Source organism: Arachis hypogaea, chromosome 6 (genome assembly GCF_003086295.3).
Source record: "Arachis hypogaea cultivar Tifrunner chromosome 6, arahy.Tifrunner.gnm2.J5K5, whole genome shotgun sequence".
NCBI classification, from domain to species: Eukaryota; Viridiplantae; Streptophyta; class Magnoliopsida; order Fabales; family Fabaceae; genus Arachis; species Arachis hypogaea.
Window position 1 is genome coordinate 113488080 of NC_092041.1, and position 16360 is coordinate 113504439.

Below are 16360 nucleotides of genomic sequence, written 5' to 3' on the forward strand. Positions count from 1 at the left end.
GGTGGAGATTGGATGAAATTTATGGAGTGTGTAGTGGTTAAATTTTTACCAAAATTGGGTTCAAAGACATATAATTCTTCTCTCATTCTGGTCAAACCAATCGTCCCCAAATTGTTGCTCTGTAGCGTGCAAGAAGAAGATGAAAAAGTGAGTTCATATACGAGTGCTGAAGTAATTTTTAAAACAGAGATAATATTAAAGTTGAAATGAGGTAAATAAAGAACATCATGAAGAACCAAGGATGGTGAAAATTGAACGATGCCTTTATAAGAAACAGTAGTTTGAGAACCATTTGGTAAATGAACAATAATAGGAGAAATTTGTGTGTAAGAAATAAACCAAGACAAATTTGATGCAATGTGATCTGTGGCACCAGAATCAATGATCCAAGTATTTAAGAATGAATCTCGATTTGAAGAATTGTTAACAGTAGAAAAGGCATTGAAAGAACAAAGATAATGAGTAGTTGGACTTGACAAAAGTTCAAGTTGGTTTGTAGGACGAGCTTCTTCGTTGAAAGGAAGTGCCATGAAAGAAAAATGTTGGGCTGACGAAAGGTCCAAAATAGGCTCCGGATGAAGTTGCTGCTGTGCCCTTTCTCCTTGATCCATGGATGTCAGCAGAGCTCAAGAGGAGCTCTGATACCATAATAAAACGGAAAGAGTACGCAAAGATAATAGAATTGTGAAAGAAAAATATGAAGAAATTTTATTGATTGTTGATTGATTGAATTGTAAACTATAAAGGTAAAACTAAGTATATATAGAGTATTAACCTATGAAAGATAAAAGTAGATAAATATAAGATAGAGATAAAGATAAAGATAACTATAAGATAAGATAAAGACTAAAATTATAATTGAATTTGTGTATCCTGTTCGGCTGAATTTGTGGGCCGTGAGACGTCTTTATTGTTGTCATGGGCTAAGGTGGAAGAGTGGTTTAATACTTAGCACGGCTAATAGTATACAAAAAAATAACCATTTTACTAGAATATTTTTGTAACAAATAATTGTGTCAAAAATATGTTCAAATATATTTTAATGGTTGTTAATTCTAATATCTACGGTATTATTGTTGGTTAATAATTACAAAAAATATTTAAACGTACTTTTAACGGACACTTAATTGTAAAAAGGAAAACTTTATTGGCACTACTTTTATTAATGTTTAGCTATCATTGATGGTAAAGAATAAATGTCAATAAATATTTTTTTTTTAAATAGCCGTAAAGATATACTTTAAACATTTTCTAATAATACTAACTCTTTTTGCGACCATAAAAAATATATCCTATAAAAATAACTACTTTTAGCGGTTGTAAAATCGCTTATTTTTCTTATAATGAATTAAAAATTGGACAATTTAGGATAATTAAATTCTTAACTAAGATACACAATCATAAAGATGAGAAAATAAAATAACAAATAAACATATGTAATGCTTAGCTAGTTATGTATGAGATGCAATTTGTAAGCAAATAAATGAATATAAAATAAGTTAATTTTGATAAACAATAACTATAATATAAAATGAAATAAAGTATTTTATCAAGGCTACTAAATTAGCTATGATGTATTTAATATTTATATATAAATATATTTGTTATTTAATTCATTGTTAATATATATTTTATATTTTAATATATATTTTATATTTTTATATAAGTAATTTATGTGATGACTGATTTTTTGTGTATACGTTGTTAGGTATCAGACAAATGACACAACAAAATATAGAGATGAAAAATTAAAAATTTGTATAAAATATGAAAATAATTGAATACTTTTCTTTGAGAATTGTAACTTCTCTCTATCACAAGGAGACTACAATAACACTTTCTCTTAATAAAAGGAGAACACACTTCTCTCTACATGTACAGGAGAAAACTACTCAAAGAAATATTATGTTATTTTATCTGGATGACTTGATTGAAAACAAAATGAAAAGATTTTCAATTTATAAGCGAACCTCTGTTACGTAAACCACCCGTAACATGATGTTACTATTCTTTCTCTCTCTCCACCATCAAAGTTTGATGGCTATTATCTAGGAATATTTTTCTCCTTTCATTATTTAGTTTTTTATTTCTTTTCTATAATTAGTTTTACTAAACTTACAATCTCCTATTTAAAGCTAATTTTGGTAAATTTTCAAAAATTTATATTGCTCATATATTTAATAGGCCATATGAAGATCTACACCATTCAAATTTTTCAAGTGCTGATTGATTTTGTCATGGTATCTACTAGGTTATCTTTAGTGTAAATCTTCTACATATCAACACTTCTTTCCTCTACTACTTCCCGAACAAAGTGATATTGTACTTCAATGTGTTTTGTTCTTGAATGAAAGGCAAAATTCCTTGCAATGTGCAGAATCTTCGATCTGTTATTTGTGCTCAAATTCCTCCATCAACATTTGGATCCAAATAGCTTCCTTGCATGCTTGTGTAGCTGCCATATATTCAGCTTCTGTAGTAGATAAAGTTACAACAGTCTATAATTTAGATAGCCAGCTCACAGCTCCTCCTGCAAGGTTGAACACATATCATGTAGTAGATTTTCGTTTATCAAGATCACCTGCAAAGTCTGAATCGACATATCTATTGACAATAAATTCCGATCCTCCAAAACATAATGCAACATTCGAGGTCCATTTGATGTATCTCAAGATCCTCTTAACAGCATTCTAATGCTCTTTACTCGGATCTGCCATAAATAACTTACCACCGCAACTGCTTGAGGAATATCTGGCCTTGTACAGATCATGACATACATAAGGCTTCCCACGCTGATGCATACGGTACTCAAGACATTTCCATCATCTCTGCTTCACTACTATGATACATACTTAAGAATAATTTGAAATTCATAGGAAGTAGTGGGGTTGAAATTGGCTTACATTCTTGCATATTGAAACGTTACAGGATCTTCTTTAAATAATTCTTTTGCGATAGCCAAATCTTCCTATCCCTTTTGTCTCGGTGGATTTGCATCCCTAAAATCTTGTTTGTTGGTCTCAAGTCTTTCATATCAAACTCCCTAGCCAACTGTGCCTTCAATTCTTGGATTTGATCTTTGTTGAGACCTACCACCAACATATCATCTACATTCAACAGCATAATAATGAAATCATTATCATCAGACCTCTTGTAATAGGTACAATGATCTGAACTAAGTTTGTTGTATCCAAGGCTAATAATAAAAGAATCAAATCTCTTGTACCAACACCTTGGCACCTGCTTTAGATCGTACATAAATTTAGTTAACCTGCAAACCAAATTTTCTTTTTCTTGTTCTTCAAAACCTTCTGGTTGGAGCATATATATCTCTTCTTCAAGTTCTCCATGAAGAAAAGCAGTCTTTACATCCAATTGCTCTAGATGTAAATCAATTACAGCACACATAGCCAAAACTACTCTAATAGTAGTTAGTCTTACCACTGAAGAAAATATTTCATTGAAGTCAATACCTTCTTTCTCAGCATATCCCTTGACAACCAATCTTGCACGATATCGTTTCACCTGATCATTACTATCTCGTTTGATCTTGTAAACCCATTTGTTACTAATGACTTTCTGACCTGCTAGAAGTTCAACAAGTTTTCAGGTACGGTTCCTATGTAATGCCTCAATTTTTTCTTGCATTACTGTCATCCACATAGAAGTGTCTGGATTGCGCATAGCCTCCATACTCCATCTTTTGTCAAAAGACAATATGCATCATGGTTTGTCAAAACATAATTTGAGTGCCATGACTGTGTTCTTCTTTGTCAAGTGGATTGACAAACTTCTATGTCATTGGCCTCTGCTTCGTGTTCTTCGTGCTGTGGTTCTGCTTCAGAAAGATCACCTTCTCTGCATTTTTTATCTATTTGAACAGTGGTTATCTCTTTAACAGTACTGTTATTTTCTTGTTCTTGTTGCAATTCATCTTCTACAAATATCACATCTCTACTGACAACTACCTTGCGAGCAGTAAGATCCCACAGGCGATACCCCTTAACTTCGTCAGCATAACCCAAGAATATACATTTTCTAGACTTTGGGTCCAACTTTGTTCTTTCCTGAAAATTGTACATCACGTACACAGGACAACCAAATATATGTAAAGAAGAATAATTAGGTGGCTTACCTTGTCACATCTCCATTGGTGTCTTCAACCCAATTGCAGTTGATGGTGGCCGATTTATCACATAACAACCGGTTTTAATAGCTTTTTCCCAAAAGGACTTGGCTAAACCTGCAGTTTGTAACATAGCTCGTGCTCTTTCTAGGAGAGTCTTATTCATTCGCTCTGCTTCACCATTTTGCTGAGGCGTATATGCAACTGTGAATTGCCGTTGAATACCTGCTTGCTTGCAAAATGTTAGAAAATCACCATCGACATATTCTCCTCCATTATCTGTCCTTAAACACTTGATCTTCTTTTCGGATTCAAGTTCTAACTTTGCTTTGAACTCTTTAAACGTCGCAAACACGTCTGATTTCTTCTTGATCGGGTACACCCATAGCCTCCTAGAGTAATCATCAATAAATGATACAAGATATTTTACTCCTCCTAGAAAAATCTCCGATGATTCTCACACATCAGAATGAATCAACTTCAATATGTGTTTGCTCCAAGCAGTTAACTTCAATCTATGTTTCTTGCTTGTAATGTAGTGCTTACAAAACGGAAAGTTTATCGATTTGACCCTGGGAATGAGATTACGTTCTACAAGAATCTTCAAGCCTCGTTCTGACACGTGGCCCAGTTTGCAATGTCATATCATCGTCATTTCTTCTTGGCTTGCTGAAATAACTAATGCCTCTGCCTCTTGCAAAGTATCTCCCACAAGTATGTATAGATTTGCTGCAATCTTTTCTACTTTGATTACCACAAGAGCTCCTTTAACAACTTTCAAGATCCCACATTCAATATGGGTCTTGCAACCAAGTTCATCCAATTGCCCAATCGACAACAAATTCTTCTTCAAGCCTTTCACGTGTCTTACCCCTTGAAGTGAACGAATAGAACCATCAAACATTTTTATTTTAATAGTACCCATTCCAATAATTTCTAAGGCATGATCGTTTCCCATAAATACCGATCCTTCCAAGACAGGTTCATATGTACAAAACCAATCACGATGAGGAGTCATGTGCTATGTTGCTCCTTAATCAACAATCCAAACATTAGTGAGCTGTTTGCTACCTTTAGAACCGATTGTTACTTCGCCATACATGATTTCTCCATCATCAGAGGTGTTCGCAACACATCCTTGAGAACTTGATCCTTCTGGAACCTTCTCTATACTTTTCTTATTCTAACAATCTTTCTTGAAGTGCCCCTCTTACCACAATTGTAGCATTTAACCTACTTCTTACTTTGTGACTTTAGTCTACTTTGACTCCCACTGGAACCATGCTCCATTGATCTCCCTCTTGTCATCAACAAAGTCTCTGCTTGTTTTGAGTTCTTTAATCTATCTTCCTTATTCTTACGCCTAGATTCTTCTTCAAGAATCGCAGCAACCATGTCATCAAAAGAAAGATAATCAGTCAAAGCATTATTAGTTAAGTTAATGATAAGCTGATCATATGAATCTGGTAGACTTTGAAGTAAGAGCTCTGCACGTTCATTTTCTGCTATGGTATATTCCAACGATGAGAGTTAGGAAAATAGCGTATTAGATTGTTGATTTGATCCATTGCCGATGTGGACTCACTCATTCGAAGAATATAAAGTCTACTCTTCAAGAATATCTTGTTGTGAAGTGACTTGACTTCATATAATTTGGTTAGAGCATCCCAAATTTTTTTGTTGTCTTTTTTTCTGCTACACTTGATAAAACTGAGTCAGCTAGTGCCAAGTGTAAGTTTGCAACAGCATTGTTGTCCATCTCCTTCCATTTTTCATCTGTAATTCCAGTGGGTCTACCTTCAATTGCTGTCACGCAATTGTCTTTTCTCATAATGGGTTTTATCTTCAATTTTCATACAATAAAATTACTCCCATTGAATTTTAGAATTTCATACTTTGCTAACGTTTGTTTTTAGATGGTAACTCGCAGCGGAGAAAAAAAATATATTAATCAGTAACCTTTGACTCTAATACCACTGTTAGGTACTAGACAAATGATACAACAAGATATAGAGTTGAAAAATTAGAAATTTGTATAAAATATAGAAATAATTGAATAATTTTCTTTGAGAATTACAACTTCTCTCTGTCACAAGAAGACTACAATAACATTTTCTCTTGACAAAAAGAGAACACACTTCTCTTTACATATATAGGAGAAAACTACTCAAAGAAATATTATGTTATTCTATCTGGATGACTTTATTGAAAACAAAATAAAAAGATTTTCAATTTGTAAGCGAACATCTGTTACGTAAACCACCCATAACATGAGGTTATTGTTTTTTTTCTCTCTCCACCATCAAATTTTGATAGTTATTACTTAAGAATATTTTTATCTTTTTATTATTTAATTTTTCTTTTTTTTTTCTATAATTAGCTTTAGTTGCTTTACTAAACTTAGATACGTTAATAAAATAAATTGAAGGATCACATACTATATTTGTTAATCAAATATATATCTAATAATTTTAAATTTTTAATATAGGTTTTTTTAAATTTAAGTTATAGTCCTCAAAGCTAACATCCCAAACACCCCCCGGCCCCCCGCCCCTGAGGCCCGTCTTTGTAGGATGTGTTTTGAAGACTCTGATGATAAATATAAAAAATATTAAAAGACAAACTTAGTTTTAAAAAATAGATAAAAGGCCAAATGAATCTCTATCGTAAATATTCTTTTATATATATTATACACACACAAAATATGAAAACAATAAAAACAAATTTTTTATATATATATTTATATATTACTATCAGTATTTATTTTTATATATTATTGTTATGACGGTCCTTTTCACGACAACAACGCGAATTAATGATTTATGCTTACTATGAATTCCTCGTTAAAGATCAACAATTACAATGGTTTATCCTTATCATGATAAAATTTCAAAAATTATCCAAGTCTGTTGGCCAAAATTTAGATTCATTGAATACATTAGTGTAATGAACGTGCCACCGAGACATCTAAAGACATTACAAACTTGTTATATTGCCTCAAACTAAGTTGACTACTTTGGCTAGTACATTACAATATAGGAAAAAAATTTTCATATTTTACAATTGACTCATGCATTTTGCCTAAAATTTTGAAAAGACCTTAGACATATTATTTAAAGACTGCACACAACAATTCAGGTCAAAAATTACCTTTGTGCCCAAGATAACTATCATCTATAGAAGGATCAAATAGATGTATATAAACCAAGAAAAAAAAATAGATATATATACTAATGGTTTAGACGCTATTTATTTAGGATAAGTAGTGAAAGTGCTGTTTGATGATCAATATGATATCCACCAAGTATAAATAAATGTGGAAATGTGCAGTCGACTTCACATGTATGATATCCACCAAGTATAAATAAAGGTGGAAACTCAGATGCAGTCGACTTCACGTGAAGTTGATACCTGAGAGCCGTTAAATAATTTGACTGATTTGACTAAATTTTCATCTAACGGCTCTCAGGTATCAACTTCACGTGAAGTCGACTTCACCTGAATTTTAAATAATACAGGGAGCGCCAAGACAAAAGAAGTATGACAATTGGTTAACTACGGTAACTTTATAATACTAATAATTAATAAAAGAAGATACATTGTTAATAAGAAAATTCGAGTGCATAGATTCAATCCTAAACTGACAAAAATAACCTCCTCCTCATTTGAAAAACTTACTAACATTAACATACTAGATCACAATACAAAACTCTTTTATATTGTCAACGCACCAAAATTAGTTTCTAAGAAAGAAATAATATCCCCCAATAATATACAATTTCAATTTAATACGGAATACAAAAAATCTCATGTAAAATGTGATGAATTACATTAACATAAAATGAAATCTACTAAATTAACAGTTAGAAATGGTGGTAACTAGGGCATTTTCTTAAGGCAGTTGATTAGTGCGTCTGTGTGTTCAGGCTTACCAACAGATACACGAACGTAGCCCTTTAGCTCTTTCTTGTCATAGTGACGAATCATCACTCCCATTTGTGCAAGATCCTCCTGTTTGGTTTTCATGTACACAATCTTTAGTTAAAATTATTAATAACAAAATAATATTTGCTAACTCGACATGCTAAAAACAAAAACTAATAGGGTTACATAAAGTTTGATCTCTGCAAAACTTGTGATTTTTGTTCTAATCCCTGTACATTTCTTTTTCCGGTTTGATCATGTAAATTTTTATTATTTTACATCGTTAAAAGAATAATCTTTACTCTTCACCAAACTTCGTTCTTCACCATAGCATTACCCTAGTATTTAACCTACTAACTCACCATTTACTAACACTAGGGATTGAAATTGGAAATTTTAAATTTTACAAGGACCAAAATCCAATTTTTTCTTTTACAGGGATTAAAACAAAAAATCACGATTTTACAAGGAATAAAAACTTATTTAACCCTAATTAACAAAGCGATTTTGCAATACATCTGCTCCAAGTCTCTGATAAAAAATTCGAAAGATGAAATTTGATGCGCGACTAACAAGATACTAAGAACAAAGTTTGATACAAAAGAAAAGGAAAGCACCTTCAGCTTCTTTGCATCCACTCCAGAGGTGACCTCACAGAGAATGAAATTAGAATGGCTTGGAAACGGTCGAAGGAACGGAACTTCATTCAAGAGATCATACAGCCTCGTTCGTTCTTTCAGCAGAGCATCTTTTACATTCTGCAAGTTAGGTTCAATTCTTAAGAATTTCAAGTGCATTTTAAGTGTACTATACTTGATCCTTCTATGTGCATATCAGATAAAAGTTACTGACTCTAATGTGTCACAATGCGGCGGTCTCTTTTGTAATAATAAAGTTTAAGTACTCTAGAGATCCCTATAATTTAAAACTTTGTATCGAAATCCGTATATTGTACAAAACATTTCAATCATTCCCCTATAGGCTAAATATTCCTTATTAACTCCCTGTACAAACATTATTCAACCATATTCCTCGGCTTTAAAAATTGTGGTAAAGTCTATATACTATCTAAATTGGCAATTTATCATCAGCTACAACAGCTTAATCAAAATTTTTAAACCAGAGGACTTATTTAGAAACGTTAAAACTATAGGGACCTAATAAAAAATTAAGTAAAAACTATACGTACCTCCAGAATAATTAAAATTTAAAGTAAATATGTGAGCTTAACCACACAAAAGAAAAAGAAAAAAGAACCTCTAGATAAGTAGGATTTTGCAATGCAGCACACGCAGAAATTTCAGCGGCAACAGAGACATTATATGGTTGCTTTGCTCTCCAAAGATACTCAATGATGCTCAAAGGAAAAGCTCCATATCCCACACGAAGTCCGGCTAAACCTGAACCAGCAATTCATTTCAAAATATGAATTCATTGGGCCACAATTAGAAGATACTAATCAAACACAACTTTTATGATCATACTCATAAAGAATGGTATTTTCTCTAGAATTAAATTTTCCAATACAAATACACTTTGATAACAGGTGATGCTTAATCTAGGGAGCCATTTCCTCAGTGATCCCAATATTATGATTTATCAACCAAAAATGTGTTAAAGTATGATAGTTTTAGTTTCACAGCAACCATAAATCCCAATAGTTCAAGCTCACATACACTTTCACTCGAGTTTAACCTGAACCTGCAAGGCTTCAATCCTTGTTATGTCACCAATATAATAGCATTTGCAATCAAGTAGACCAATTGCATGCCCGAAAGACATTGTTCTATCAGTCACCGCCTCTTTTTCGTACATCTTTGAATTAATGTATCTAGATACAGTTGATCCAATGATGTACCGAAAAGTAACAATGATAGATGGAGGATAAAAACAAAGTATAGAAGGCTTCCTCATTCATAATTAGGTTATTTGCATTAATATATATAAGGGAACAAGACGAGCTCTCAATCCATTTTCAATAACCCGTGTTCAACATCGATTAAAAGAAAAGGTAGAACAATACCAGCCCTTTTGCTAAATGTCCGAAGAACAATCAAATTCTCATATTTCTTGACCCAAGTCATCCTCGATTTGATTCCTGAGAACTCAATGTATGCTTCATCCAGCACCACCAATACTGGAAGCTCAAGTATCTTTAGAAGTACTTCATCATCAATTATACTGTTGGGAAAATTGTCAGAACAGTATCAACAGAACCAAAATCTAACAGAAGATACACGCAAATTTCCAGCATACTAATGACATAAAAACAATCTGAAAATAGAATAGAAAAAAGGAATACTTGACAATCAATCACCTTCCATCTGGATTATTTGGTGATGTTAAAAAGATGCATTTCGGCTTCTCTTGTTTAACAACCTCTGTTATGTGTTCCACATTCAAGCTAAAGTCTGACTTCCTTGGAACTACAATTTAAATAACTGAGATAGTTATGCAAATCTGACATTACACACACAAAAAAAATAACTTGACACACAATAATGTTAAGAGGACAATAGGAATGATAAGAAAAATTAAAACAAAAGACCTTTAAAGTGATCCATTTAATATCTAAATATCCACAACCATTAAATATAAGCCTTTACATTAAATAACAACAACAAAGCCTTATCCTATTACAAAAATATGAAAATATAATCTGTTTAAGTACTATCTTTTGTATTTGACCAGTATAACAGGATTTATAATATCATAAGAACAAATTCTCACTAGAAAGTTTAAAAGCTAAAGATCTTTATTCATAACATATGAACCAATTTACTATCTCAAGGTTCAATCTGTTTAGAGATACCTATTTCTCATTCAACAATTGTCAATGACCAACGCACTAAAAGCTTATTGGAGGTTCATGGTTGATTTAATATCTCTAGGACACCCTTTTCCTAAAGATCCTTTAGGATTGAATAATGTATAGATCCAGCTCATATAACATGAAGACTCATTATTGGTTTTACTTTATATGTATCGCAACAGTTAAACAAAATTTATTTAGACTTTAAAATCATACAAAAAGAAAAACTTTTTAAAAGCTACATGTATGAAATGTTATTCTTACCTTTGATGACAAGTGCTCCATTAACTCCAGCATCAAACTCATACATTGTGAAGGTTGGCGGGCAGTCCACAATCTTGTCACCAGGATCAAGCACACAACTGAGCATCATGTATGCACGATAATCATTTATTGTCAAAGGAAAAAAATGAATTTGAGGCTTAATATAAGAGTTTGGGTTTTAACCGCATTATCAAATCAATAAGCTCATCTGCGCCACATCCTGCCAGAATATATTCAGATTCAAGGCCTGAATCTTGGGCAAGAGCTGCACGCAATCTGCGGCTCTCTGGGTCAGGATAGACATATGGGAATTTTATTGATCCTAGGGCTTCCATGACCTATCAAACATCTGACAGTAAACTCAGGTGACAATACATATGCATAAACATGAGTATAGCTTAGAGAAAAAATATCATACTAGCAGATAATTATTTTCCATTTTTATGCAATAGTTAAGGGGGGAAAAGAAATAATAAAAAAAAAAAAAGAACAACTAACCAACAACAAACATTAACTAAATCATGCTTCATTAGGTGGATTTGGTTACATGGATGATGGATCAAGAGATCTCATAATATGGAAAAACTACAAGCTAGGGGGGAAAAGATGAAACACTTGCCTCGGGAGGGGGACCATAAGGGTTTTCATTAGCATCTAACTTAACAATATCTTCAGGCTTGCGTCCAAGACGAGAAGATAAAACCTGCAGAGAATCTTTGTTTACTAAATTGCATCATAATGAAATGATTTTCCCCCACAAAAGTAACCACTAACAAAGTGCTTAGGCCTACCGCAAGTGTTACAAAAGCCAGGGTTCAGTGCTGAGAAGTTTTTATGCTAAGAAGCGGTGACAAATTACATTAGATGAACTTGCAATACATGTGCAGTGAGTTGCAAGTGACATAGCAATCAAACAGAAAAACAAGTATTAACATAGAACCAATAAGACTAATTTCATTTTTTTTTGTTGGGTGGGGTGGGAGAGTGATTTGTTTCTTATTTCATTCCCATTCCCATTTTAAAGGTTTTCTCTTTTTATGATTTTGTGAAAGAAGAACATAAAATAGTGAGGACAGGATTTTGTTATTTTCATTGTTTTCGTGTCTCAAAAGCTAACTCTTATCAGTTTCTACAAAAAAGCCGAAGACCTTTTTTTAGATTGTAATTATTGTCAAAAACTTATGCAAATATATGATTGCTTACTCCTTCAGTATTAGCCAAAAAAAAAAAAAAAAAATTCCTCCAAAGGAAGAATAAGAATAAATCATGGCTAAATAAAGCCTGAAGAAACAAAAATGCATTTCTATTTAAAATAACAAGTGATCAAGTATGCTTTAACTAAGAGCTAACAGAAGCACACAACCAAATCTCTTAACCAGAAATTGTAACAATGCCCAGAATTCTTCAAATAAAAATCAGCATTGCATTACAACAGAATCCATAAAAGTTGGCTTTTATTTTTTATACCTCAAAAGGCAAAATAGGTTGATAAGGGGACAACTTTCTCAAATGCTCTCTGATGAAGGAGTCACCGGTCACCTGAAGAACCGGTTCTGTCGTAGGAATAGTGGAAGCCATAGCCACAGAGTCCCTCCTCCTCTGAATCTTCTTCCCCTCAAAAGAAAAATTGAATCTTTGCCCCAACCCCACTTGCTTATGATCAATGGAATTGGACTTAACCAAGCAAGTAGCAGCAGAATTGTAAAAATCAACAACACCCATGAAGACCTGCATCATAAACAAAATAAAGTTGGAAGCTTTAACTAATTAAAAAAATAAATGAAACGCCATTGTTAGGTAAAAGAAAGAATCTTAAGAGCTTACCTCTCTCTCTCTCTCTCTCTCTCTCTCTCTCTCTCTCTGTATGGAAATGGAGAAGTTGGAACGAGATTGTTGCAGCCGGCAACACTGAGAAAGCATAAGAAGAAAAGAGGGCTGATTTTTTAATTATGATTTATTATGATTATTATTATTGTTTTGGTTTGCAAAGAGTTTTTTTTTTTGCAGAGTTTATTAATATAAGGAAAAGTTTAAGGGCCAGCAATTTTATTGAATTTTGGCCAGTATGTAACCAGCAGAGAAAGGTGAGTCATTAGATGAAATCTTACATCAATCTCACACCATTAGATCATCATTGATGGCTATGTGATAGTTACCAATCACAAAAGTTGCTGTCCCTTAGCATTGCTCTTAATATAAAACAAAGAACTCTTTGGAAATAGAACACATTTTTTATTTTTTATTTTTGGTTGGGTGGGTTGAAATCGAGGAAGCAAAGCCCAATCCACTTTATGGTTTTAAAAAGGTGAATAGGTTGGGTTGGGTTTTCCAATTTTATTGTCGTATGGATTGAAGAAAATGTGTGTCTAGGAATTTTCGTTACCAACACCACCACCAACCTTTTACCCAAAAAAAAAAAAGAAATGAAAAAAATACCTCCAAAAAATACATTGCTAAAAAAAATAGCTATTAAAAAAATATTATAGACAACCAAAATTGAGTCGATTTAATGGTTAATTCTCTAATTTATTTAAACAAGTGTAAAAAATGATACATATAATTGCTCATTACTCCATTGAATCCAAATGACTTAATTCATTTGACAATTTACCCAAAAAGTAAGGGTTTTTGTTAGTTCAACATAATCTTTTATAGATAATTTTGAATTTATGTTTTTTTATGAATGGTTTTGATAGAAACATAATCTTTTTTTTAATAGTTTTAATAATTTTAATCAATATTTTAATCTTTATTTGACTTCCCTATTATATACAACTAGAAATTAAAAGGCACTTCTCGCCTAGTGTAAACTAAATAAGCAAATTAGGCCGAAATTAAAAGTTGGAGTTATTTTTTAATTGGTATGGAATCTTGTTTGAATTTTAAAATTTTATTTGAAAATAAGGATATTTTAAAAAATATTATTGTAACCAATTTTAGCAGCTTTTTTACCCCTTGATGACCACCTTATTTAATTATTAGTGGTAAAGATAGATAAAAAATGCTTTACGTATACAAAAATTACTCACTAAAATAATCAATATATTTAATTAATGTGTATTTGATGTAAATAACTAATTTATCAAAGCACATGGCCACATATAAGTATATAACATTTGAAGAAAGATAATTTAATTAGGCTTGGTTTGGTAAAGTTTTTTAAAGAGGTGTTTATGTTTTTTAAAAGCTCAAACTCCTTATTTTGTGTTTAGTAACGCTTGTGCTTGCAACTTTTAAAAAATTAAGGTACTTTTAAAAGTATATAAGATAGAATTTTTTAAAATTGGCTTGTACTTTTCAATTTTAATATTTACATTTATGTCTATTATAGTATTTTTAAAATTTAAAAACTATTTTATCAAACGTAATTAATTTTATTTGTGTTTATTAAAAATTATTTTTAATTTAATATACTAAATATAAATACTACAACTTTTAAAAAATAAAAATTTTACCAAACTAAATCATAAGTGTCTTATTGATAAGTTGTGTACATTGATGATGAACAAAAGCAGCTAAGGAATGAGTGAATGAGGACATATACAAGCACAGTGTTTATAAGTACATGAATCTGCTGTGTTATATTACTGTCATGAGTCATGCCAACGTGTCCCTTTAACACCTTCTATCATATACTTTTTCCCCCTTAATTAAAATTTTTGATGAAAAACAAGTGGGAAATCACAAATTCTTGATCCACAGTTCCACATGCTCCATGCTTATGTAATATGTGTTGGTTGCAACTTGCAAGTTGTACCATGTATATAGTTTTCATTTATGCCAGCCAGAGCAAGGATATTGTCAACTTGTCTAGACATATTTTTTATTTTCTGCGATATCTTTTAATTCAATAGGTAAAGAATTAATTTGTTATAAATTTAAATTTTATTTAATGATTCGTTATTAGTTAATGAATTGCTGTATATACATTAATATAATGCTTAGAGTTTTGCTAGTATTTCCTTAGATGTTTGATATAAATTTAAAGTATTTAATATTTTTTATTATATTTATTAATAAAAAATTATTAAAAATTTTATTCCAAATAACCCTAACAAGTAACTTTAATAATGACAAATTAACACTAATAGTTATACAATTCCAACTCTATGACTAGCGGCAATAATGGCAAATTGGCACTAAATCCAAAGGAGTGTTCCCTGCCTTGTCGGAGACCAAAGAAAGCTAATATTATTTTTCAGTGCATTAATGATTAGAAAGAAAATCACTAAATATTTTGCAAGTATATATACTAAGTTAAAATTCAAAATCAAACACTAGCAATGCTTTGATCTTGGTTCATCTTATGATGATTATGTTTTCATCCTTTTAATGGATTGTTATGTGTTTTTAATGGGTTGCGTTTCTTTGGTGGAAATTATTGTCTCAATTATATTAGTTAAGTTACTTCTTTTATGAAATTTGTTATACCAATTATTTTGATTATTTGTGCAAATAAGTGAAATAACAATTATACGTGTAAAAGAATTAGCTATTAAATTAGTACAGTTATTCGTATAAAATATATATATATATATATATATTATCGCTAATTTTTGTAGGCACATAATATTTTTGTCGCGTAAAAATCATATTTTTTGTGGAGATGAAGACATTGCAAGAAAACAGACACTGTTGATCATCCTTTTGTAGGTGAAACGTTTTCTGTTGAAATGCTTGAGGCTGCTTTAGGCATTATTTGGAGTCATCCGAAGTTCTTTGATTTCATTAGTATTCTTTTTCTAGAAATTCTTGGATTTTGTATTTTCCTAGTTTTCTTCTCTCAAAATTATATTGGTGTGTTGATTGATGGTTTTAATCTAGTTTTGTTAGGAAATTTTGTTTCTTACTTGTAATAGTATACATATCAATGAATATATCTCTTTGATAATTTAAAAAAAAAAAAATTGGAATGGTGCCTATTATTTAAAGAATTGTGAAATCTCATCACTTTAGGTGGTTTATTCGGAAAAAGATTATAAGAGTGATTAGTTACGAGAATTGATTTTGACGAAATAAATTAAAAAATAATCCAGCATTGTTAGAAACGGATGAAAATCTAATGATTCTGAATAAGGTTATTAGAAGAAATTTTAGTATGAACGAATTGAATTTAGAAATATGATTCATAATAAGATATAATACTATTATTTAATTCATAATACATAGTAGGGCAAAACTTCGTTATTACGGTCAAATATTTTTAAGAAAAGTAAGCAACTTTTTTAAATTCT

At 31.4% G+C, this 16360-nt stretch overlaps 1 protein-coding gene across 2 annotated transcripts; it reads right to left on the reverse strand.

Moving 5' to 3' along the window:
- Positions 1-7790: 7790 nt before the first annotated feature.
- LOC112755861 (histidinol-phosphate aminotransferase, chloroplastic) lies at positions 7791-13108 on the reverse strand. Of its 2 annotated transcripts, none has more exons than XM_025804168.3 (10): positions 12951-13108; positions 12594-12854; positions 11746-11829; positions 11310-11464; positions 11127-11224; positions 10368-10476; positions 10074-10231; positions 9308-9450; positions 8668-8808; positions 7791-8137 (listed from the first exon to the last, which is right to left on the reverse strand). In XM_025804168.3, exons 1-10 carry the CDS (start codon positions 13044-13046, stop codon positions 8006-8008), a joined length of 1377 nt encoding a protein of 458 aa, XP_025659953.1. In that variant the 5' UTR covers positions 13047-13108; the 3' UTR covers positions 7791-8005. The 2 variants fall into 2 exon arrangements, with proteins under 2 accessions (XP_025659953.1, XP_025659955.1); XM_025804170.2 differs by having other exon boundaries at positions 11310-11475; positions 12951-13077.
- Positions 13109-16360: the final 3252 nt, after the last annotated feature.

Excerpts from the sequence above, each read along its gene's own strand:
- LOC112755861 (XM_025804168.3), bottom strand. The coding sequence starts at position 13,046 with ATGCTTTCTCAGTGTTGCCGGCTGCAACAATCTCGTTCCAACTTCTCC. Across the intron at positions 11,465-11,745 it reads CTTATGGTCCCCCTCCCGAG|GTCATGGAAGCCCTAGGATC; the intron begins GCAAGTGTTTCA and ends GATGTTTGATAG. Across the intron at positions 10,477-11,126 it reads TGGAGCACTTGTCATCAAAG|TTCCAAGGAAGTCAGACTTT; the intron begins GTAAGAATAACA and ends TTTAAATTGTAG.